The sequence below is a fragment of the Sceloporus occidentalis genome, unplaced genomic scaffold (genome assembly GCF_023333645.1).
Source record: "Sceloporus occidentalis isolate IW3139 unplaced genomic scaffold, rSceOcc1.0.p SCAF_1, whole genome shotgun sequence".
Lineage (NCBI taxonomy): Eukaryota > Metazoa > Chordata > Lepidosauria > Squamata > Phrynosomatidae > Sceloporus > Sceloporus occidentalis.
This window is the reverse complement of record NW_028316981.1, coordinates 198263113-198288829: the sequence shown is the minus strand read 5'-3', so window position 1 is coordinate 198288829 and position 25717 is coordinate 198263113. Positions and strand designations below refer to the sequence as shown.

Sequence of the window (25717 nt, the reverse complement as noted above, 5' to 3'; positions counted from 1 at the left end):
AGTCAGTTGTTGATTCGTATGCTTTCAGAGTTCTCTGTGGGGAAAAACCCGCAAGTAATAGCTGGTTCAGCTGTCATATCCCTACTGGTTGCTATTAACTCAATAACTGTGACCTCCTATGAATGACTTGCAAGCCAAAAGAAAACTCTTAGATGCTTGAATTGGAATCAACCTTACAGGCTAACTTAGTTTAGAACCTGTTATAAATTCCATGGCGTTTTGAATACACTAGAGCTGGAGATTTTTGTTTTGTTTTGATAACACAACAAACACCATAATAAGCAAATGAAATAGCTTAGTATTGCTTTTTGTATGCAGTTGACATTTTGCAGTCTGCTCAGTGCAGCTTTTGCTAAAGGATATATTTATGCTAAACCATTTCTTTACATTGTAGCTAATGGGAATGACAACAAGAAATTTAAAGGAGACAGATCACCCTGCTCACCTTCACGAGTTCTTCATCTTCGTAAGATTCCAAATGATGTTACTGAAGCAGAAGTAATTGGTCTAGGTCTACCTTTTGGCAGAGTAACCAATCTCTTGATGTTGAAGGGGAAAAGCCAGGTATGTACTCCAAGCTCCAAGAAAATTTAATTTATTTAGTACATGATGAATTTGTCTCATACTTGGTGAAACGGTTAGATGGGTTGTTCCTCCCAGCCTCCATGGCTCCCATTGGTTTGGGATATAAGTCAAATAACTTCCCTTGAAACTAGGAAGTTACTCATTTCATTTCTGAGCCAAAACTGGATTAGTTCCCAATCCTTAACCAGCCTTCAAATGGGGAGGCATCATAGGAAACTGTGACTGGTTTAATATCAAAGTGAAAACTTTTGACCTCTTCTTCTGTTGCACAAAATGAAGGAAAGAATGGAATTCATGGCAGATTACCAAAAACGTACCAGTATACCCTAATCTATTTTCTGCCCACTCCTATAATTTACTGTTTGGAATCTAAATTCTAGGCATTTAAAATTATTTAGTGTGTTGTTGTTTTTTAAAAAAATCCTTACATTAGTTTTCTTAATGTCCTTTTCTAGGTTTAATATTACTTAATATTGTTATAAAATTTGCAAGGAACAGTTAAAGGGAAACCTGCAAACCGGTCTGGATCACACATCTGTATCCCTTCAAGTTTCCTGCTGGCAATCCATCAGTTTCATAGGGTTTTCTTAGGCAAGGAATACTCAGAGGTGGTTCTTCCAGTTGCTTTCTCTTAAATATAGTCTACACCGCACCTTGTATACACTGGCAGTCTCCTATCCAAAGACAGGGTAATTCAGAAAGAATGGTGCGAAAGCTGTTCTTATTCTGTTTGCACCATTCTTTTCTGAATCACCTGGTACTAACCAGGGCTGACCCTGCCTAGCTTTCAAAATCAGATAAAAGCTGGCACCTGTAGGGTATTTAGACTCTATCATACATGTACACTTATCTTATTTTGTGAGGTGATGCTTTCCAAGTTATCTGATGTGGTAGAACCAGCAATTATTTTTTTCCTAGAATGCCAAGGACTGGCACCATGTTGGGGAAAGTCAGAAAAGCTAAAGCACAGAATGAACTCAGGATTACTAGAGAAGTTAAAAACAATTAAAAGGGCTATTTTTTGTTATGTCTGCAATAAAAGGAAGAAGAAGGAAATGGTAGGGCCATTGTGCGAAGAAGATGCTAACAGTGGACAGAGAAAAGGCAACTACTTAACACCATCTTTGCCTCAGTCTTCTCACAAAAGGAAAAGGGCTCTCAACCTGAAGAAAATGGAGCATAGGGCACAATATGGGAAATGCAGCACAGAATAAGTAAAGAGGTAGTACGGGAATACCTAGTTGTTTTAAATGAATTTAAATCTCCAAAATGAGACTTACATCCAAGGTGTATGAACTACATCCAAGGGTATTCAAAGAACTGGCCAATGTTATCTCAGAGCCACTATCAATCATCTTTGAGAACTCCTGGAGAAAAGGAGTCCCAGAAGACAGGCAAGTGATATCCCCGTCTTCAAAAAAAAAAAGGGGGGTGGGGGGAAGGATCCCAACAATTACCTCACAGTTCATCTGACATCAGTACCAGGATACACTCTAGAACTGATAATTAAACAAAGAGTCAGTATACATTTAGAAGGGAACGCCACAATCACAAAAAGTCAACATGGGTTTCTCAAAAACAAGTCATGCCAGACTAATCTGATCGATCGATCGATCGATCTATCTATCCATCCATCCATCCATCCATCCATCCATCCATCCATCCATCCATCTATCTATCTATCTAAATTACCAGCTTGGTAGATGAAGAGAATGTTGTGGATGTAGCATACCTTGATTTCAGTAAGGCCTTTGACAAGGTCCCCCATGATATTCTTGCAAACAATCTAGTAAAATGTGGGCTAGACAATGCAAATGTTAGGTGGATTTGTAATTAGTTTACCCGCCGAACCCAAAGGGTGCTCAACAATGCCTCCTCTTCATCCTGGAGAGAAGTGACGAGAGGGGTGCCACAGAGTTTTGTCTTGGGCCCTGTGCTATTCAGCACGTTTATCAATGACTTAGATGAAAGAATAGAGGGCATGCTTATCAAATTTATATGACACCAAATTAGAAGGAGTAGCTAATACGCCAGAGGAGAAGATCAAAATTCAAAATGACTTTAATGGATTAGAAAGCTCGGTAAAAACTAACAAAATGTATTTCAACAGGGAGAAATGTATGGTACTGCACTTAGGCAGAAAAAATGAAATGCATAGATATAGGATGTGGGACATCTGGCATTAGAAGACTCCATGTGAAAGGAATCTAGATGTCCTAATATATCACAAGTTGAACATGAGTCAGTGTGATGCAGCAGCTAAAAAGGCCAATGCAATTTTAGGCTGCATCAATAGAAATATAGTGACTAGATCAAGGGAAGTTATAGTACCACTCTATTCTGCTTTGGTCAGGCCTTACCTGGAATACTGTGTCCAATTCTGGGCACCACAATTTCAAAAGAGATATAGAGAAGCTGGAGCATGTCCAAAAGAGGGCAACCAAGATGGTGAAAGGCTTAGAAACCATGCTCTATGAGGAGACACTTAGGGAGCTTATGTATGTTTAACCTGGGGAAGAGAAGGTTTAGAGGTGATATGATATACTTGTTTAAATACTTGAAGGGGTGCCATATTGAGAATGGAGTAAGCTTGTTTTCTGCAGCTCCAGAGAATAGGACCAGGAGCAATGGATTCAAACTACTGGAAAAGAGATTCCACCTCAACATTAGGAGGAACTTCCTGACATTAAGAGCCTTTGGTCAGTGGAACACACTCTCTTGGAGTCTCCGTCTTTGGAGGTTTTTAAACAGAGGCTGGATGACCATTTGTCAGGGGTGCTTTGATTTTGAGTTCCTTCTTGGCAGGGGGTTGGACTGGATGGCCCTTTTGGTCTCTTCTAACTCTGATTCTATTATTCTGCTGAAAAATTGGCAGGGATTAGCAGCCAGTGGCTTGTGGACTGGCACTGGTCCTTGGATCACCATGCTCTCTAAGGCGGTGATCCCAAACTTCATTGGGTTCCACCCCCTTTCTTCTTAGGCGGCCAACTTAGCATGCCCCTCCCCCAAACAACTATTTCTTGCTATTAGGTCTACTCTTTTACTGCAAATTCAAAGCAACCAATTTCAGTTGCTGCTCCCTTTTATCTAGTCACCCTGGAAGCAGCAACCAAACAGCTGGTTCAGCAGCAACAGAGAAGCCTCTCACCCATGCCAGCCTTTGCAATCAATGAGGCTGCACAGTAATAATAACAATAATAACAACAACAACAATAATAATAATTTGGTTTATTTATATACCGCTATTCCAGAGATCATAGCGGTGAACAGCAAGTAAGCTAATTAGCAAGTAAGCTAATTTGCCCCCAACAGTCTGGGTACTCATTTTAGCGACCTCGGAAGGATGCAAGCCTGAGTCAAGCTTGGGCCCTTTTGCTGGTCTTGAACTCGCAACCTTGTGGTTTTGAGTGAATGGCTGCAGTACAGGCATTTAACCACTGCGCCACCAGGGCTCCTGACAGTAGGTTCAAGGGACCCTGAAAACAGACGTTTCATGCAACCTTCATCCTTACTGTGATCCTAAAGGCTGCAGTTTGCCCCTTGTCTTTCATGTGTGCCAATACTTTGACTGAAGATCCTACTGATGTGCCCGTTTTCTTCACAGCCCCCTGTTGCCCCCCTTTTCCCTCACCATGGTGGCACTGCCAATTCATGAGTCACTGCTGTAAGATAATGCATCAGCATCTGAAAGGAAGCCATGTACTTGGCATAGCAGAATCCTATCTTCAGGGATTCCATGTGTTGCACAATTATTCGGTGTTCACACTATACAAATATGAAATACTTTGTGCAGATTAAAATATGAGTAATAGAAAATGAAAAAATACAAAATCATATTTATGTAAAGGGTTGAACTGACAAAAAATAACAAATTACACCATGGTTTTTAAGGGGGTTTTAAAGAGTAAAAATGGGTTTATTTACAAAAAATTCTATTTGTGTTAATTGTAGGCTTTCCTAGAAATGGCTTCAGAAGAAGCTGCTGTTACTATGGTGAACTACTACACTCCTGTTACTCCACACCTCCGCAGTCAGCCTGTTTATATTCAGTATTCCAATCACAGAGAACTTAAGACTGACAATCTACCCAATCAGGCTGTAAGTATACTACTTTTGAGGGGAAAGCTGACTTTTTAAAAACAGTTAATGTATAAAAAAGATTTTTCAGTAACATCTCATTTTCAAATTATTGTCCCAACACACCATTGGGAGTGTCTGGTTGGAAAGGATGTTTTAAAATACAGATGTCTTGTTGAATTAGATCAGTGGCAAAACATAGTTTTCATGAATCTTCGAAAAAGATTATGGTTTAAGTAAACTGGTAAGTCACAGTATTCGCTGATGGATCTACCATTTGCCCATCCTTTTCCAGAATAAGAAAAAGTTGAGGGTTGAATCGATCAGATATTATACATTTAGTGGAGGTTTCAATAAAAATTAAAATTAAAAATTAAAAAATATGGTTTGGGCACTAAGTAAATAAATAAAACTTGTATTGTTATATTGTTGTGCTGTGCAATGACCTTTGGTCAAAAGCAATAAAGTTTTGATTGATTGAAAACTTGTATTTATACCCCGCTTTTCTGCTACATTAGCAATCAAAGCAGCTTACATGATTAAAAGACAGTCCGTATACACTACATACACATTGTACAATACTATATCTAACCCCCAATTAAAATGTCCAACTTCTTCGTAATGAAAATAATTTTGTGCTGCCTGTAAGCTCTCTCTGCTTTCAAATGGTGAGGCTAAACATGACTCAACCTTCCTTTAAAAAAAAAATGCACCCCCAAATCATTCAGAAAACCCCTGAAAACACTTACAGATACCCCCACAAGCTTCCCAGAACCCTGTACTTCCCCCAAATACCACCATTTTTCTCTGCACTTCTCAAAGTGGTAACAGGAAGTGACATAGCGTTACTTCCTACTGCCATTTTGAGCAGACAAAAATGCAGTCCATTGTGCAGGTCTGAGGGGAAATTTGCCCCTGAACCCCACACAGCTGCCCATCCCAATTTTAGATCAGGTTCTAAAGTGAAGTAAAACTGCTGCTGTGACTTGAGTAGTCAGCATACATGTTATACACAACCAACGAGCAGCAAGCTTACACCAAAATAGTCAAGGAAAGAGGGAAACAACAAATGATATATACAATGATTGGAATAACTGAAACAGGGACATGTCTCATTCACAAAACGTATACATCTATATTAACAGTATCAAGTCTCAATAGCCACAAACAAACAACAGTATATACATGAAAAACACTGTGTTGTATCCTTGTGAATGTCAATAGTGATCCAAGTCCATAGAATAAATATATAGAGTGTTGGCAGTGAAATTATTCTACTGCTACAACAACAGAATCCAATCAAAAGTCTGGGGAAAAGATCATTGATGGTACTTGCAGCAAAGTAGCACGAAGATGTAACGTGGTTTTCACTGGTAGCAAAGTCCTTCATTAGTTATACAACGGCTACCTCCGGAGTACTCTGTGGCCGTTTTGACTCACAAAGAAGTCTTCATCAGCCTTATTGAATTTTTCTATGCCGGATTGATATTGCAAATTATGTATTCCATGCTTCCTATTTTTCCAGGGGCTAAGGTGCAACATAATTTTAAAAATTGCCCAAAGCCATCTTGCTCCAATTACATAGAACTTGAATGCCTATACTAAAATCTTGTTTAAAGTTGTATCCCTAGCCAAAAATCATACTGTTCCCATCTGTTCAAGTGAACATAGGAGTTGTGGAGCAGTTTGACATTAGTTTAATCTTCAAGGAAATATTGAGCTCTGTGTACATCTGATATTGGCTTCCTCTGAGCTTTGACAAAGAATGCTTCTGGGCCTTTTGCACTGCCAAGATGGAATTTGTGGGTTAGTATGGAAAAGGGAAAATAGGTCAATGTGTTTAGTAAATGACAGATTAACAAAATTAATATACAGACCATGTTCATGTTCCCACTCATTTTCCCTGGCTCTTGCCAGTTGGTTCAGATGGGACCATTGGTGTTAACATGTAGTTGCATAGTTATCTGAAGGAACATGATCCATTTGGCTGTTGTCAAAAGAAAATATTGATTTAAGGACTTAGAACAAAAATTAACTGCAGAATTTCTCCAAAATGTTGGGAATCTATTAAAATGCTTATTTCTATTAAGCAGAAATGCAGGAGAATGAAACATTGTAGCCTTCACTAGTACCTACATGAAGTATTAAAAGGAAGTGTAAGATTTTAAAATTGTACTGATTTCTGTAGGATTTAGGTCACTATGTAATTTGTATGCTATATATGTTACAGTGATGTACATAATACATAAGTTTCCATTCTGCTATTTTGTTCTCTCTCTTCTCTTAGAGAGCTCAAGCTGCATTGCAAGCAGTAAATGCTGTTCAGTCTGGAGGCTTAGCCCTTACAGGTGCTCCAGCGACTGAGGGTGGATTGGCTCCTGGTCAGAGTTCTGTTCTTCGAATTATAGTTGAAAATCTCTTCTATCCTGTAACTCTAGAAGTGCTATTTCAGGTAAGGAAATGCAAGCAAAGATTTGGATTTTTTTTCTCCCCACGTTGTGTTTAGGGCAAGATATCAAATAAGGTACCAGTTCCTTATTTCTTATTCTTTCTTCACAAGAAATATGAGTATGACCCTCGTGGATTTGTCACCGGCCCGGCTTCTTCCCTGGGTATGAAGCTGGGCCAGCAATAAAGCCATGAGGGGCAAGCAACGGGAGGGGGAGCAGGCATTGGGAGGTAGGCTGCTGCCACTGCCCTCCCCTTGACAGCCCCCCACCCCCCAAGTCTGGTGACACCACTTACTAGAACATGCATAATTGAATCCCATGTGACTTTCCCTAGTCAGAGTGGTAGTTCATATGCAAGTTGGTAAAAAGTACTGCTGGCTACTGGTACTACCTGTGCTTCCATATAGGCAGCAGTGAGTCCTATAGAGGGAACACCAAGCTCCAAAGGCAAGTGGATTCCTGTTCAATACTGGTTGAATCTCTCTGTCCAGATCAGCAGATTTTCCCATCTAAAATACATGTCTCATCTGGATTAAGCTTCATCTTGGTTTGACCTTATCCATCTTGAAACTATTTCCAGTCACCTATTCAGGAGTTACAGAGCATATTTGGAATTAGTAGGTAAAAAAACACAGGTACAACTGTGTGTTGTACATATATTTGTGATGCTGTAGCATTCTTTCTCCCAGTAACTTCATGAGATGCCCCAGTGATGGCAAACCTTTTTGAGGCTGAGAGCCTCAACTAAAAATTTTTCCAGCACTGGGTGTTAGCCGGTGCTGGATGTGTAGCCGGTGTTGGATGTGCTAGTCAGGCAGTCCAGAAGGATTTCACCTCCAGTGGTAGCAAAATAATTGAAAGGTCCAGAATGAACAGAATTAAACATTCATTACTTATAATAAAGACTTAATGGTTTGGTGAAATTTGTTCCATTTTTCTTACTGTTAGTAACATAACTGGACAGTCTTAACTGCTTAGTAGTTAAAATACAGGTAGGTTTTCATTAAGAGAACATTTATACTTAATGATTTTGAGGCAATATAGAGATGGAATATTCTTAGCAAAACAGTGACACCTTAAATTCAGAAAATTAGCACTGATTATTTGGCATATCCAGGCAGTTTTTATCTTCAACTTTCCTAGAAAGCATTGCGGTATGAATTGACTGTGTACATTTTGGCTTAGATCTTCTCCAAGTTTGGGACAGTTTTGAAGATCATCACTTTCACAAAGAACAATCAGTTTCAGGCCTTGCTTCAGTATGCTGATCCATTGAATGCACATTATGCCAGACTGGTAAGTAAATTGTAATGAATCTGGTGTAAATCTTCCCAAGGCTTAAAAACTCCTGAACCTCCCTCCTACCCCAGTGCATTCTCTTTCTCTCCCCCCCTCCCTTTTTCCTTCTGCTGTTCTTACCCCCCCCCCTTTTCCCCCTTTACTGCAGTACTCATTCAGTCTTTCTCCCTGCTCACCACTACCACCCCTTACCAGGCAGCATTACTTTCATATTCTTTCTCTCTCTCAACTTTCTGAAGAGTTTGAGGATCCTACAGAGGAAAAATTATGACATGGAGCTGCTTTAGGTCCTATAGAGAAATTAATGACCTGGGTCTATATCTGTCATTGTCACTAGACGAAGTTATGCACTTCCATCTTACGGTTGAAGTTGGTACTGCAGGCTGTAGGCAGATGTAATTTACTGAAATGAATGAAAAAATAATTCCCAATTATCCATGCCAAGTTTCAGATAGGTTTGGCTGTTTCGGACCTACAGTGGAAACCGTAGAAGAGGACAAGGCACCATAACTTGTAGGATATGATAAAAAATGCATTGCTTAAATTCATTATGATCAAATAAAAGCTAAAAACACTCATACAAATATAAATGCATGCTTAGTCATGCTCGAAATTGAGAACATCCTGGAAAAGGAGGACATCAGTTCACTCTGGTTGCAACTAAATGCTCTTAAAAGGAACAACATTAAATTAGTATTGTAAGCATGGCCAGTGCAGAGCACAAAACAAATACAATTTATATATTTGGAAGTATATACATCCTCTCTCAACACTCAAGGAATGTAGTACTTGTAGACAATGACTGATATAGTTCCTTAAAATTACAGTCTATATTAGGTGGAAGGCTTAGAAAATGAATAACTAAAGACATGAGCTAGCTATCTTGGATGTTCAGGATTGATACAACAGTTGGCTTTTAGATAATCATAAAACTTGGTTAAACAATGTAATAAATTTAATAAACTTTTCTGTCTTCCTGTAGACTCTTGATGGTCAAAACATCTACAATGCTTGTTGTACTCTTCGCATTGATTTCTCCAAACTAACAAGCCTTAATGTAAAATATAACAACGATAAAAGCAGAGATTTTACACGCATGGACCTGCCTTCAGGTGACGGGCAGCCTTCCCTTGATCCTACTATGGCTACTGCTTTTGGTAAGAGTGATTCCTTTATAAGAAGAGGATGGAACAAATAGCTTTTGTCTTTTAGCATTAGGCTGTTTAATATTTTCAAAATGGTGAATTAAGTTACAGGTTTTATACCCCATCACTTTGGAGAAATGGCTTTGAAAAATACTTATTACCAAATAAATATTACTGTTGATAGCTGGTTTGAAATTTTAAAAAATTAAAAGCCATGCTAATGTTTAAGTAAAAGCATAAAAACTATGAATTAGGAAAACAAGTATCATAAGAAGAGTTCTGTGGATTCTGTGGAATGCTAAAAAGACAAATAAATGGGTCCTGGATTAAATCAAGCTTGAACTCTCCCTAGAAGCAAAGATGAGTAAACTGAGACTATTGTACTTCAGACATATTCATGAGAATACATGGCTCCCTAGAAATGACAATAATTGCTTGATAAGGTAGAAGGCAGTAGGAAAAGAGGAAGACATCATTCCAGATGGATAGATTCAGTGAAGAAAGCCACAGCCCTGAGCTTGCAAGACCTGAGAAGGGCTGTTGATGACAGAGTTTCTTGGAGGTTTCTGATTTATAGAGTTACCGTAAGTCAAAGTCGACTTGATCGCACTTATCAACAATCATGAGCAAAGAATGAGGTCAGTCTCTAACAAGCTCCTGTTATATCATGTGCATCTCTGTTGGCATGAGCAACATTATCTAGTTCTGGCTTTTCTTTTACTAGGACAATTTTAGGCATAAGGCAATGTACAGTAACATTTCAAAATCATGAAAACAGTGTAAGAAGCTATCAGTAATAGTTCAGAACCCATGATCAGTAATACTTATTGAATAAAGTAAAGTATAGTATAGAACAAAGTAGGTTCAGTTGGTCTGTAATGTTGGAATTTTTATAGGGCTTACAACTAAGGGGATATTAACTAAGAGGTACCTATGCTTTATACTCATCAGTCAAGTGGATATTATAGATTTACACAAAAGGTAAGGCCTTCTGATATGTTTCTCAGAATGTGGGCAGGTTGTTATGAGTCCACCTATTTTTAAAGAATGGGCTAGAGGTACTGTATCATTTTAACTGAACTGTTTTTAATAGTTTTTTATCTTTTTAATTGTATTTTTGAACAAGAGTGTTCCTCCACAAAAACGGAGGGCCAGCTGTACTCTTCTCCAGCACCACATTTCAAATGAGTTGATTTTCTTTCTGTCTGCTTCCTTCACTATCCAGCTCTCACGTCCGTACATGGTAATCGGGAATACAGTGGCCTGAGCAATTCTGACTTTAGGGCTCCGTTGTATGTCTTTGCTCTTCAGTACCTTTTCCAGTTCTTTCATAGCTGCCCTTCCCTTTCTTAGTCTTGTTATTTTTTGACTGCAATCTCCATTCTGGTCGATGTTTGATCCTAGATATGGGAATTCTTTAACTATTTAAATTTCCTCGTTGTCTAGATCGAATTTGTGTATTTCTTCTGTGGTCATTATTTTTGTTTTCTTTATGTTCAACATCAGACCTGCCTTTGCACTTTCGTCTTTGACCTTCCTTATTAACTGTTCCAATTCCTGAATGTCTTCTGCTAATAATATGGTGTCATCTTCATATCTTAGGCTGTTAATGTTGCTTCCTGCTATATTAACTCCCGCTTTTTCTGATTCTAATTCTGCTTTTCTTATGATGTTTTCAGCATATAAATTAAACAAGTAAGATGATAGGATGCAGCCTTGCCTGACTCCTTTGCTTATTGGAAACCATTCTGTTTCCCCAAATTCTGTTCTGATGGTGGTCTCTTGTCCTTCCTTGGTACAGATTCCTCATCAGAACTGTCAGATGTAGTGGCACATCCATGTCTTTGAGTGCATTCCATAGCTTTTCGTGATCTAGATAATCAAATGCTTTGCTGTAGTCTATGAAACACATGCTGATTCTTTGGAATTCTTTGGTGCACTCCATTAGCCATCACATGTTTGCAATGTGGTGCCTAGTGCCCCTTCCTTTTCCAAATCCTGCTTGTACCTCTGGAATTTCTGTCTCCATGTATTGTTGGAGTCTGTGCTGCAGAATGTTGAGCATTATTTTGTTTGCATGTGAGATTAGTGCTATTGTCCTATAGTTGCTGCAGTCTTTTGTATCTCTTTTGTTGTGGATTGCTATGTATATCAAGTGTTTCCATTCTGTTGGCCTCTGCTTTATTTTCCATATTTGTTGGAATATTTCAGTTAGCACTAAAGTACCATCTGTCTGTAGGCATTGTAGCAGTTCAATTGGGAATATCATCTGTTCCTGGTGATTTTTTTCCATTTCCTTTATTGCAGATTCCACTTCACTTTTTAGAATTTGAGGTTCGTCTTCATATTCGTCCTCATTCCAAATATCATTATTTCCCTCATCTCTTTTGTATAACTCTTCTGTGTATGGCCTCCAATGTCTTTTTAGTTCTTCTTGTTTCAGTATAATGTTCTTTTTTTCTCCATAGAACATCCCAGCCCTCAGTTTGAACTTGGCTTTAATTTCTCGATTTTTTTAATAGAGGTCTCTTGTTCTTCCCCTTTTGTTGTTTTCTTCTTTCTCTGCATTGGTCATTATAGTATTTCTCTTTATCCCTGCTTTCCGACGTTGGACAGTTGTGTTCATACTTCTGGCTTCGTTCCTATCTCCCTTTGCTTTTGCTTTTCTTCTTTCTTTTATTGCATTTAGTGTTTCATCTGTCATCCATTGTTTCTTATCTTTCCCAAAATTCCCTAGCATTGAGCCAAGGCAGTTAAAGCGGTCTCAAACAGGATTATTTCTGCACTGTGTTTTGGACCTTAGAATTATTAAAATAATCTCAGTGTGAAGATTTATTGTGAAAGACCTGCTTTGCTTAAGTATAAATGGAACCACTCTTTTCTGACCAGCTAGGGTAAATTTTACCTTAAATAGAAGATCAGCAACTTTCAGAGCAAATTAAGGCAATGTGTGGTTAAGTATGTTATTGGTTTCAGAGTTGTTCCTGGTTTTGTAGCATTTTCAGATTTTTGTCCAGTCTGTGGGCTGCAAGATATAGTATTTTCTGTGATAGACTTGTGTATCTGGTCATGTCAAATTAGTGGTTTACTGCAAGAAGTTATATCAGGCAGAATTCACGAAACTGCATTACTCTTTTGTGGACAAAGGTGCCTTCTAAATCCAGAAAATTCCTGCGTTCCAAAGTTGCAATTCATATTTTATGAATTTTCTCTTTCAGTGTTACGTTTATAGTATTTATTTATTTATTTATTTATATTTAATTTTTATCCTGCCTTTCTCCCAAAGTGGGACCCAAGGGAACTAACAACACATACAAAGCACATTAAAACAACAAGTAAAATCCTACAATTAAAATCATAAAAATATAAAAAATTACAAACATAAAATTTTAAAACAAAGTTAAAAATAATAATCTAAAACCAATCCCCTCACCCCCCAATAAAACCAAGCCTGCAAGATCTTAAAAGGCCTGTTTAAATAAAAATGTCTTTGCAAAAGGCTAGCAGGGAGGGAGCCACCCTAGCCTCCCGTGGAGCAGCCAGGGCTGGCTCTAGATATTTGGCAACCCAACACGAGAAATATTTTGGCACCCCCTGTTGCCCTTCATAATTATTTTCACCCCTTGATTTTCGCTGTTTCATTTGTTAAAGCTAGACATGACATAAAACTTAGGATCCAATCTCTCATCATAGTACTGAGAATCAGTCAAAAAGCCATAAAATATACAAAACAAGCTGCAAAGCCACCCCTAAATTTTGTTGCCCTAGGTGGCTGCCTAGTTCTCCTATATGGATGAGCTGGCCCTGGGAGCAGCCACTGAGAAGGCTCTCTTTCTCTCGTGTCCTCACCAGGTGAGCCTGGGATGGTGGTGCGACTGAGAGAAAGCCTTCTCCTGGGGATCTAAGGGCTATAGGTGGTTCATATGGGGAGATACGATCTCTCAAATAGTCTGGACCTAAGCCATGTAGGGCTTTATAGGTCATGACCAGCACTTTTAATTGTGCTCAGACACAAACCTGTAACGAGTGAAGCTGTTTCAGTACAGGAGTTATACAGTATGTTCCTTGTAACTGGCTCCAGTCAGCATTCTAGCCGCGGCATTTTGGACCAACTGAAGTTTCCGAACAGTTTCCAAAGACATCCCATGTAGAGCACATTATAGTCGTCCAAACAAGATGTAACCAAAGCTTGTGTCGCTGTGGCCAGATCTAATGTCTCAAGGAATGGGTGCAGCTGGCACAGAAGTTTTAATTGTGCAAATACACTTCTGGCCGCTGCTGAAACCTGGGGATCCAGGTTCAGAGTGGAGTGCACACTGAATACACTGTATTCAGTAGTAGTTGTATAGTAGCACACTGAATATACAAAACGGCTGCAGTAAAAACTCAACCTCAGGGTTAAAAAATTTGGAGTAGCAAACAGATGGCAGCTGGTTCTTATGAGGAGAGTGTAAAATCGGAGCAAGCTTATTCTCTTCGCATTGAGTCCTCATGCCTGGATTCCAGTATCTCATGGGTTAATTATCTAATTAGGATGCCCAACTTAGTGAAATGTAGCAAAGGAGTGTTTGCATGTTGTATGCTAGAACGGTTTCTATTCTAGGTGAAAATGGCGTGAATTGTATGCATTTGGTATCAGTGTCCATGCAGGCCTTATCAGACTGAAAAAACGCTTTGTTACTGGCTGCTTATACAATGAATTACAGTGGAAATCAGAACTGTGAATAAATGATAATACCTATATTGCCAATACTAGTCATGGTACCAATACGTGTATTATAAATGTAAAATATTCAGTATTCTGCAGTATTTGTGTAACTGCCATATTGTGACTAAAGATAAGAGGTGCAAGAAGTTCATTCAGATGGGAGAATGGGTTGCTGCTGTTAATGTGCAGTTTGCAGCTAATTTCAGAAGTATTACAATTCAGTCATGCATTTAGTATTATTTTAGAACTATTTTCTCATTTAAACATTTCAGGTTATGTTTTTGATCAGATGTTTGTCCACAATTAGTCTCCAGAGAATGTCTTAGGTGAAAATAACTATTAGATTTTTCTTTTCCCTCTATTTCCATTTGTTTATAAGTTACAACCTTAATTTATAATGGAAAGAAGACATTTGTTACCCTTCAATGAAAGTTAGAAACAATAATAAAAATGCATTTTATACATTCTGGTTCCTGCACTTTGAATCTTTGAAATAATCCAAAGAAGTGATGCTCTAAGATTCTTGCATATTTGTGAATTCCATACTGACATGGTGAAAGAGGTACACTAGTATTGACTCCATGATTGTCTACATGGTGCTTAAAATTGAAGCAAAACAGCAAAGTCACATGTGGATTTGTATGATTAGAGGCACAGAATGGATATATCAACCTCTCACTTCCTCTAGGAAGCAATTTCTTGCCATCTAAATTAATTTGTTTTTCTTTTTAGGTACTCCAGGTATCATCTCCTCACCATATGCAGGGGCTGCTGGCTTTGCCCCTGCCATTGGTTTTCCCCAAGCTGCAGGCAAGTCCTTTTTAGTGTGATTAAAACCTAATTTTGTATTTTTAGTGCTTTGTCTAGCTTTTTAAAATAACTATTATTGTACTTACTGGTTTTGGAAGGAAAATGTGAGTAAAATCTAGCACACTTTTAATTACCATATATATTTGACATGTATAAGTGAAGGGCAGGTTTGGGGGCCAAGATAATGGATTTTGGTATGATCAGTAGATAAGTTGAGAGTAAAATTTAAGAGCATGTAACAAAGGATCTAAAGGACAAAACAAAGGAAACCAATGCCAGAGAACTTAGAAAATTCCAGGTGGCATAACTGTTTGTATTCACACTAAAGGCTGGATGGATGAGAGAGTAGAGGGGGATCAGTGCTTCCAGAACAGATTATACTCTTGTCTTTAACCAGGGAATGGTTCTTTTTTTTTATAAGAGTCAAAGTGCAGTACTTACATTGACTCGTGGATAAGTTGACTAAGGTTTTTTGGGGAATCATTTTTTTTACTTCTTTTTCTAGACTTATACGTGAGTATATACAGTAAGTCATTTCTGACTCTTCTGTACTTTTCTTGTCTCTGGTTGGAGAACTGAGAATATTAGGTCATTCATCTTTTCTAGGACAGGAAAATGTTTTTGACTATTTAAGATGAACTGTAGTGGCATTGTTTTGTACAAACATTTACCACACTCCAGATTTTGGACTGCCATGTCCATCATCATTCTCCATTGGCTTTGGTGGCTAGGACTGATGAGAGTTAATGCCAAACATCTTGAAAACCCACTAGCTGCCTGCCCCTGGTTTTTCTGCTGTGAGGGCCAAAGCCTAGTGTTGCTCAATGTACAGAAGTAGGGAGAGGTGATATTTTAAGGTTCACAAAAGTATTTGTATTTTATTTGCCATGCCAAAGTAGGCTGAAAAGATTAGTATGTGTTGCTGAATTCAGTGAGGAGGAATAAATTGCAGGACTTTTCTTATTTCTAAAGTATTTATTTAAAAATGCTCCCATGCTTCTATTTATTTTTCAGAGTCACAGTTAAAAGTTGAAGTCCATGTGCATTTTCTAAAATATTTCTATGAAACTGTTGACTTTTTCAGGTTTGTCAGTCCCAGCTGTTGCCAGTGCAATTGGGCCTCTTGCAATCACCACCTCTACCATGACTGGGCGAATGGCTATCCCAGGAGTTACTGGAATGCCTGGAAATTCTGTTCTGCTTGTTAGCAATCTCAATCCTGATGTAAGGTTAATATATGAAATACAAGTTATATCTTAAGCCAATTAAGTGCATGGCATTTAGCAAAATTTACATTGAGATTGGATAGCAGCCAATATTATCAATGGAAAATATATTTCAAATTACTTATTGTGTTAGTGTAGAGAAAATATGGTGTGAGACACATGCAAGTTGTTTCAGTATACCTGCTAGGGCTATAGGTATCTTTAGGGTTCCCTGCTAGCCTCAAGATGATGATGATGATGATGATGATGATGATATTTATATCCTGCCTCTCTGTGCAACACAACCGGGGCGGCTTACACATTTAAAACAGTTGGGACCCATATCCCAAAATCCCACTCCCCTTAAGATAATTCAGGTAGGGTTTTTTCTTCTTTTTAATATTAATATAGCTTATTTAAAAAACTAACTTTCTCTGTGATTTTATGCAGGCAATCACACCAGATGGACTGTTTATCCTGTTTGGTAAGTTAGTTTCTGTGCAAAATAAAACCAAAAGCATAGTTTATATTTGAGGAATGAATGCTTCAAAATTAATAGAAAGACTAAGACACTTGCACCTTTTTCAAGAAATTCATGTGATGTCTTCTGCATAGGAAGCTATTAATCTGTCCCCCAATTAAATATTTATTTACTTATTGAATTTATATACAATCTTTCTCCTGGGATGGGATCCAAGGTGAATATGAGTGACTTACAGATTTTCATTTTCATACATGGAAGATTCCCTGATACTTATGTCAGAATGAGTATGTCAAAATGCTTTTAATGCAAACGTTGAACATAATATGCATGATACATGCATCTCAAATAGGTGTTGGAGTTGCATAAAAGCATTTTTCTTGGTCAGTAAGGAGCGGCGCATGTGGGAAAGGGTTAATCCCTATCATTAGAAATTAGGGACAAAGGTAATCAATTGATCTTAGACATTCTAGTGAAAGGGGCAACCTTGCAAAGTTTTGACTGTTCCTGCTAGGAAGATCAGAGTCCCTTTTTCTTTTTTCTTTTTTTTCTTTTTTTTTTCTTTTTTTTTTTTTTTTGTTCCTTGGATGTCATTGGGAGTAAAGCAGAAGTATCCATATAAGAAAGTAGTGTTTTCTTCTTGCCAATTGTAGGACTACACCCTCCAGCTATCTATTATTCCTCTCTCTTCCTTGTTTAGTTAGGCATCCAGACTTCCTGAGGGCAACTTCCAGAGCCCCTTCCACTATCTTTTCCTTGCCCCACCACCACCTGCTTACCCACATTAGTTCTCTCATTCCTGTCCTCCTCACTCAGCACATTGTTTACCATTTCTCCTCCCGTTCTCACCACCTGCCCTTCTATCCTCACCTATATCATCAAGTGAAATCATGTGGTCAGACCCAACTAGCCTAGCCTTGACTTAATTGCACAGCTCAAAGTGGATGCTAGTGTTATCAATGTAGATGATAAAGGAGCAAGAAGAGAGATTAATTGAGCAGATTTTGTTAGACTGAAGTTTTCAAGTGCCCTATCAGCATTGCTACAAGGTCTGTTGGAAGGCTGGTGGGAATGGAATGGCACATATGCAGGCCATCCCACCTCTCCCTCCAGTGATTCCCCTTGGTATGATTCAGTGTCCAGTTTTCTGAAGGCATCCCAGGCAGCCAGGGAAGTAAAGGCATTTAGTTAAATTAGAAAAAGACCTGTCCTCCTGGCTTTGGCCATCAGACAAAAGAGATACACCTCAGCTCTGCTATGATGCTTTCTGGCCATCAGATAAGGGAGCGGAATGGACACAAGGAAGAAACCAGTGCCTCAGATGGTTGTGATGCAGTTTTGAGCCCAGTGCTTTCTCATTTTTGATCTAAGTAATTTGAGGCTCTGTTATCCCCCCCCCCCCCCCCCCGCATCTGGATTGAAAGGTGTTGGGTCTGAACTGGCTCTAATGTCTTTCTAAAGCAGGATGTTGGTAGGGTCCACAATGGCCTGCTTTTTAAAATAAAGGTCTGCAGGACTTGGAAAAGAAGATGGAGATGAATCTCTCCAATTTAAGAGCTCCTCCTCCTTTTCTACTGTCAAAACTTATTCATCCAACAAACACAGTAGAAAATGTGCAGTGGGTGAGCTTTTATCAGTGAGGAGCAAGGACCAAAAGTCCAAATTGGGGTGGGAGAAAGTTCATTTCCATTTGTCCCTCTGCCTGTATGTGAGTTTTTCGTGGTCTCTGCAAATAACACAAATGGGTTAAGTCTGTGCCTGCACAGCTAGTTCGGAAACTTGTAATATCACTAAACAGAACTTCCGTTGCAACTTTTTAGCTCCACCCACCCCTATAAAGCCCCTAGAGTTCCTGCTGTTTCTTCAGTTCCTTTTGTCCACCGCGATAGCAGCTAAGAAGGAACTTTGCTCTGTTAAAGTTGTTTGTTTCACTGTTGGATTGACCTAACAGCTTAAACTTCAACCATTTTTCTGGATTTTGGCCATTCTTTTGGACTGCAGATTTGAGGTTGTTGCTGATTGCTCGACCTTGGACTGTCTGACTTACAGTTTGCTCTCTGATTTTGCTTCTCAACTCTGTGGAAAATGGCTTAATTCAAGCAATGTGACAAATATGGTGTCAAGATCCCCATTTCTGATCTTCATGATTGGTGTTTTGTGCTTCGGGGAAGCCCACACAATATCAAGACTTGCCCGCATTGCAAGGTTATGACAACCCAGGCCCTCAAAAACCAGGCCCTGAAACTCAAGGTGGCCTTGTGGAAGCAAGCCGAGACTGACCTCTGCTCCCACAGCCCAAGGCTCCTTGGCTGAGGCCCCCGCTACCTCCAGTAAAGATAGGGAAAAAGACAGAGGAAGGCCCTGGCAAAAGTCTTCCAAAGACAAGGCAGCTTCCCAGTCTGAGAAGGACCAAGGGGATGAAGGGTCCAAAAAGTCCTCTAAATGGAGGCACCCAGAGGATAAGTCTTCCCATTCGAAGAGGGATAGCCCAGCCGACCATTCGACCTCTAAGAGGGCCCTCTGCTTCCCTGCTGGGGAAAATAAGCCATGAAGAACCTGTGACTTCAGCTGAATCTCCACTTGTAGCTTCTCTTCCCTGGCTTTAAACACTCTCAACTCCATCAGGTAGCAATTCCCAGATCGTCCACCTCGATACTAAGTCAGAGGGAGAGATCTGGAAACCAGAGCCTCTGACTGACCCTGTACCCAGCCAGTCAGGCGGCATCAAGAGCCCTTGGGCTTGAATTCAGGAAAGCCCTCAGGCTCAAGCCTTTGATAGGGCCCCTCAGAGGGACCGAGTGACCCTTGGGAGCAAGACGGACAAAGATGCTAGGCTGGAGGATGAGCCTTCATTCCAAGATTATTTCCTCCAGCATTATCCAGACTTGATCTACGACTTCAACAGTGGCCGATACCTCCTGCCAGTCAATGCTGACCAACTCTGCCGTAATCTCCAGTGCTCGAAAGCTCAGTTGCCTTTTCCACTCTGGCTGGTAGCTAGGGCCTCCACTCTGACCAGACTTCTGGTTCCACCTCAGTGTGAGTCACTCTACTCTTGGCCTCTCCTGAAGACATATGAAGACTCCAAGGTCAGCTTGCTCTCTGAGAGTATCTCACTCTCCAACACATGAGTCAGATGTGGAAAAGCCATCGATGCCAGTGCACCTAGTCGACTTGGCCTCCCCTCCAGATGACATCAGGTCATTTGCCAACCAGATAGTCCGTATGGCCAATGCCCTTGAGATTGAGGCCAACTGTACTGACGGGGAAGTGGTTGACTCGACTGAGTGAAGAGTCCATGAGAAGGTTCCAACTCCTCCTTCCATTGGATACCTCCCATCGCTGGAATAGATTGCCAAGCACTCTTGGACGACAAGTGTGCTTATTCCTATTCCGTGTGATGTTCCCACTTAGTTCTGTTTTAACTAAGTTGTATACCTATTGCCGTTTTTATTAAAACATTTTACAGAGTTTTGGAGTAGTTGAGTCAAATCCTGCAATTGATGAGTTGATCTTTTGACTAGCATAAGATCCCAATAAGACCAGTTGATCAGCCTCCTAATTTTTTGATACTTTGTTTAAAAATATCTTTAGTATAACGCAGATGTGATATTGCTCTACAACATATGATAACCTGAATGATATTGCTGCACAGCATGCATTAAAAATGTGTTTTACTTTTGCAGGTGTTTATGGGGATGTCCATCGTGTAAAAATCATGTTTAATAAGAAGGAAAATGCCTTAGTTCAAATGGCAGATGCAACACAAGCCCAGCTAGGTATTAACAATGTCAATAAAATATAGCTATTGTAATTCATAGAATACACTGTATCTATTATTATAGAGTTATTTTCAAAGAAGTAGCCATGTTAGTCTCTTGCAGCATAAAAAGGAGGGGAAGGGAAGGGAAAAAGAAAGAACCTTTAAGCACCTTTAAGACTATTTTTTATTTTATTTATTTTTTATTTTAGTATGAGCTTCGTCAGATGCAATACAAAGTGATATTAAGTCTCATAAGCCTACTTCATCACATGCAGTACAAAGTGATATTAAGTCTTTAAGTACAAAGCCTATTTATACAGTTGTGGTAGTGGGATTGAATGTAATAGGATCCAGAAAGATGCAAATCATGTCAGTTGCCCTACATTTTCAAAGGGCTGGTCCTCTCGTAGTACATTTTGTTCCTCTTCCCCAGTTATATAAATATGTTTTATACTTGAGGCTTTAATATCACTCAATACTGCAGCTAAAGAAGTGAGTTTATATCCATGAAAGCTTATGGTAAAATAAAAAATCAATTTGACTTTAAAAGCTGCCACATATTTTCCTTTCTTCACCTCCCATCTTCCTTTCTCTGTTATAGTGGCTTGTTAATTTTAATGTGGGAAAGCAAAAAAATTGCTTATCAAAAGTCAGTTTCCCTGGGAACCTGAGAGTTTTGAACTCAGGGATCCTCTTACAGTCTATCCTTTCTAGATCCTCTTACATTCCTTCCATACCTCTTACTCCTTTTATGCTGTAGTTATTGTATTCTTCATTTCTGTTAAGGTTTCCTGTGGCAGTTACAGTGTACCATTAATTTTAGTATGGCATTAAAAAACCTAGCTTGTTTAAGTGTTTCAAATTAAATTTCTCTGTTCCACTTCCTCAGAATGTGGATTTTAACCCAAAAAAGTAGAATTCGAAGGCATACCTGTGTTAGTCTCAAAAATCAGTGTGCAAATGTTATTTTGTAGCATCTTTGAGACTAACTGAAAGAAAGAAGCTTGTAGCATCAGCTTTCATAGACTCGAGCCTACTTCCTCAGATTCATGTTTTTGCATGCATCTGAGGAAATGGGCTCAGGTCTAAGAAAGCTAGTGTTACCAGCTTCTTTCAGTTAGTCTCAAAGGTACTACAAAATCTTTGCAACCCAAAAAACTGTTTGTTTCCTAAGTAGTGCTTAATGTGGTTTGCAGATTGCCTAATTCTCCACATTTAATTTGAAAGATATATTCAGATAGATTATATGAGGAAACTTAACTTGACCAAAAATCAAGTAAAGATCAGTAATTTTTGAAACATGCAAAATATAATTGAGAATGATGGTAAGTTGTAATTCATTCACTAGGTGACTTGATACATGTATTTTAGAAATATGGATTCAGTAGAGTAGTGATTATATATTCTCTCCCCATGCCTTAAACTCTTCACTTAATGTTTTAGCCATGAATCATTTAAATGGACAAAAACTTTATGGAAAGATGCTGCGTGTTACACTTTCAAAGCATCAGACAGTGCAACTTCCTCGTGAGGGACAGGAGGACCAAGGTCTGACAAAGGACTACAGTAATAGTCCTTTGCATCGCTTTAAGAAGCCTGGTTCAAAGAACTTCCAAAATATCTTCCCACCATCTGCCACTTTGCACCTCTCCAACATTCCGTAAGTATATTGATGTTCTGTAAGTATATGAGAGGGACCAGCTAGAAATAATTTGTTACCTAATCCAGAACAGAAATTACTTTTTCCCCAGAATTAAAAATGCAGTTACACAACAGTTAACAGTTTGCTTCCCTTTCCATGGTTTAAGCCAAAACAGCTGCCTAACAGTAAAGTTAGCCCTTGACATTTGCAACTGGACTAGAGATGTTTGAAGTATCATGGTACATTTGAGTTGCAGAACATTTTTTCAGAAAATGTGCTATATATGAAGTGAGCCAGAGTGGTGTAGTAGTTTTGAGAGCTGGACTAGAACTTTAGGAGACCAGACTTTGCATCCCCAGTCAGCCATGGAAGCACACTGGGTGACCACGAGCAAGTCACTCTCTCTCAGTCTTAAGAGTAAGAAAATGGCAAACCTCTAGGGAATTTTGAAATGAACCTTCATGCAAATTTGAATTGAACCTACATGCAAACAAACCTACATGCAAACAACAAATATGGAACAGTTAAAATTAATTGTACCATGATATAGTCGGACATTCCTTTCTGTGGGCTTGCCATCTGCAGATTGGAGCACCTGCAGATGGCCCCATACCATTCTCTTCAGTGGCGACTCGTGCATGCAGCCACACCAACATGGTCACATGTGCGTTCCTCAGAACAGTTGTATCTGTTTATAAGCTGCAATAGAATGGGCAGAGTATGCCATGAAGCCCCATGTAGTTCCCAGATATTTTTTGTGTGGCCCTTGATCCCTCTGGTTCCTGAGATTTTGTCTGCATCTGAATTTGTCTTTTAGATAGGTTGTAGCATTAATATTTTTAAAAAATGCAATTTAACATCAAGTATCTGCCCCATCTTTCTCTTCTGACAGTGACAACTACTCAACAGTGGAATGGATTGTGTCCAGATATGGTGGACTGTTTCACTGAGAGTCAGTGTGGTGTAGTTTGAGCATCAGACTGTGACTGTGGAACTCAGGATTTGATTCCCTACTCGACCATGGCAATCCCTTGGACGAGTGCGCAAGTCAATACTCTTAGCCCCAGAAAACCTGTACTAGGGCTCACCTTGGGTCACCATAAGTTGGAAACGACTTGTAGGCTTCTTGTTTGGAGGTCTTTAAACAGAGATTTGGTGGACATTTGTCATGAGTGCTTTAGTCATGTTTTCCTGTCTGACAAGGGGTTATAGGTAGCCTTTGCAGGCCCCATGATTCTGTGACTTTCTGGTTTTATAAAAGTTCTTTCCCAGGCCTAAAACAAGCTGTTCCCCTCATCTCATAGAGGACATTTTGAATTTTAAAGGTTTTTTTAATTTTCATTTTTTAAAAGAAATTGTGGGTGGGGTGCATGATGTACAGTTCCCCAAGCTTTCATGGAGGCACAATGGAGCCCCCAACCCTTGACATTTACTGAACTCTGCACTAGAATATAAGAAGCCTTGATTAGCCATGAAACTGTAACAGAGACATCCACTTGAGTTTTATTAGAGATTTGTTTCCAGAGAAGATAATGTTTTGCCTTGCCACAGAAACGAAACATCAACAAGCCTTATCAGACTTTAAATGATTGTGAAATAAGTTTTCTGTTAAGGAAAAAGCAACATGGGATATACAGTGAAAGAAATAAAACATGTATGTGAGAGTCAGGGTGACTCAGCAGAAGCAATTAAAAGCCACACAGGTGTAAAAGGTAATGGAATTAACAAGTCCTAAATGCCAAGGACAGAAATGCAAAGTGGATAATTGAACACACCTGAGAATTGTTAAGTGGTCAAGGCTGAGATGATGAAATCATTAATTGAGGGATGAACCAAGAGAACCAATGAGAGTGGATGTACACGCCCACTGGGTGGAAACAGACAACAGTGGGTGGTATTTTCCAATGACTATAATAATGGCTATGAATCCCAATGTATTTTGTGGGTAGTAGTAGTGGGTAGTAGTTGTGGAGGAGTATTGTTGTATTGGATAGTTTTGGAGCTGTATATAGTAGAATAAAGTAGATCTTTTATATAAGACTACTGAGTTGTCTGGTGTCTTGAGTGAAGATACAAGAGGCAGCTGGATCCTGAAGAAGTGGGAAGACTTCTGTGGAAGCAAGAGTGAGAAGGCTTGGAGAGTTTGTCAGGGTCTTCAGCCTGTTCTCTGTAACTCTGCTGCTTTAGAGCAAAGCTTTAACCACTGGCCAAAACTGGTCAGCGCCGGTGCGTAACAAGGTGGTGAGTTCGAGCCAGAGGTGAAGAGCTACAACTCCCATCATCCCTGACATTTTCATGGTCTAGTATCCACATAATACATCTGATGAAATGGGCCTTGGTCCATGAAAGGTGATGCGGTGATGCATTGGTTAGCCTTAAACATGCCGTAAAACAGTTCATTATTTTTCATTATTGTTTAACCTGGCTATTTAACTGATCATAGGGATTTAATTGTCTTTTACAGACCTTCTGTCACAGTTGATGACCTAAAGAATCTTTTTGCTGGCACTGGCTGTATTGTGAAAGCCTTCAAATTCTTTCCGTAAGTTTACACAATAACTTGCTAATATTATGAAGGGAACACATCAGTTTAATACGTATGGACAATTTGATACAAATGGTCAGGAAATGAGGAATAACATTAAGTCAAAATGTTTAGTCTTGTAACAACAAAATATAGTTGCTCAGCTTAAATATGCTCTTGTTCTTGCATTTCCACTGTAAATAAAGAGGCAGAAACTCTACAATATAGCAGGAAATCTGACAAAATACCATCTCAAGTTGAAATGGAAGGGAGATCTGTTTTGTTTGGAGGCCATCCAATTAGTAACTCAGTTTCCCAGCACTGTGCCTTTTCTGAGGTGTCATCAGGATGAAATACCATATATACTCGACTATAAGTCGAAAAATTTATGCCCCAAAATGGACTCCAAAATCAAGGATCGACTTATGGAAGGGGCAATAGGTTACTACTGCTGATAAAGTTCATAAAAAAAGTTCCCACCTTCCTCTGTAGCCAAATAAACAGCTCCCTGTTTGAGTCCCAGTGCCGGCAGCCTCTCCTCTCTCCGTGTGTGTGTGTGTGAGATCCTTCAGCCTTCCCTCTCAGCTGGAGCTAACAAGTAGCTGCTGAGAGAAGGGACGCAGAGAGAGGGAGCATGCCCAGGCTTGGACCCCATTTTGCAAGCCATGGGTCTGGAAATGCTGGGCTTAAAAGCAGGGAGAAAGCAAGGCTGGTTGGTGTCCTCTTTTTTATTTTGCTAGCCAAGGTCTGGAAATGCTGGGCTTAAAGGCAGGGAGTAAGCAAGGCTGGTGTCCTCTTTTTTATTTTGCTAGCCAAGGTCTGGAAATGCTGGGCTTAAAGGCAGGGAGAAAGCAAGGATGGTGCCCCTTTTTGTGCAAGCCATGAGCCTGGAAATGCTGATGCAAAGAGGTGTGTGTGTGTGTATGTGTATGTATGTATGCACCCAGACTTGTTTCCCCATGCTGATACTGTGACCCTTGAGAGAGGTTCAAAGAGGGAGATGTAGAGAGGGAAGTGGTGGTTTGTTT

General features: G+C 39.4%; 1 protein-coding gene across 4 annotated transcripts in view; it reads left to right on the top strand.

The window, feature by feature from the left end:
• Positions 1-25717, top strand: part of PTBP3 (polypyrimidine tract binding protein 3) — a 63566-nt gene that overhangs the window by 31253 nt on the left and 6596 nt on the right. For all 4 annotated transcript variants that reach the window (XM_089488554.1, XM_089488545.1, XM_089488530.1 and 1 more), the window contains 11 exons: positions 395-564; positions 4537-4683; positions 6950-7114; positions 8298-8408; positions 9394-9568; positions 14997-15074; positions 16159-16298; positions 16730-16763; positions 20447-20539; positions 21967-22183; positions 24630-24707. In XM_089488554.1, the coding sequence (XP_089344680.1) occupies positions 395-564; positions 4537-4683; positions 6950-7114; positions 8298-8408; positions 9394-9568; positions 14997-15074; positions 16159-16298; positions 16730-16763; positions 20447-20539; positions 21967-22183; positions 24630-24707 (1408 nt within the window). The remainder of the gene's footprint in view (positions 1-394; positions 565-4536; positions 4684-6949; positions 7115-8297; positions 8409-9393; positions 9569-14996; positions 15075-16158; positions 16299-16729; positions 16764-20446; positions 20540-21966; positions 22184-24629; positions 24708-25717) is intronic.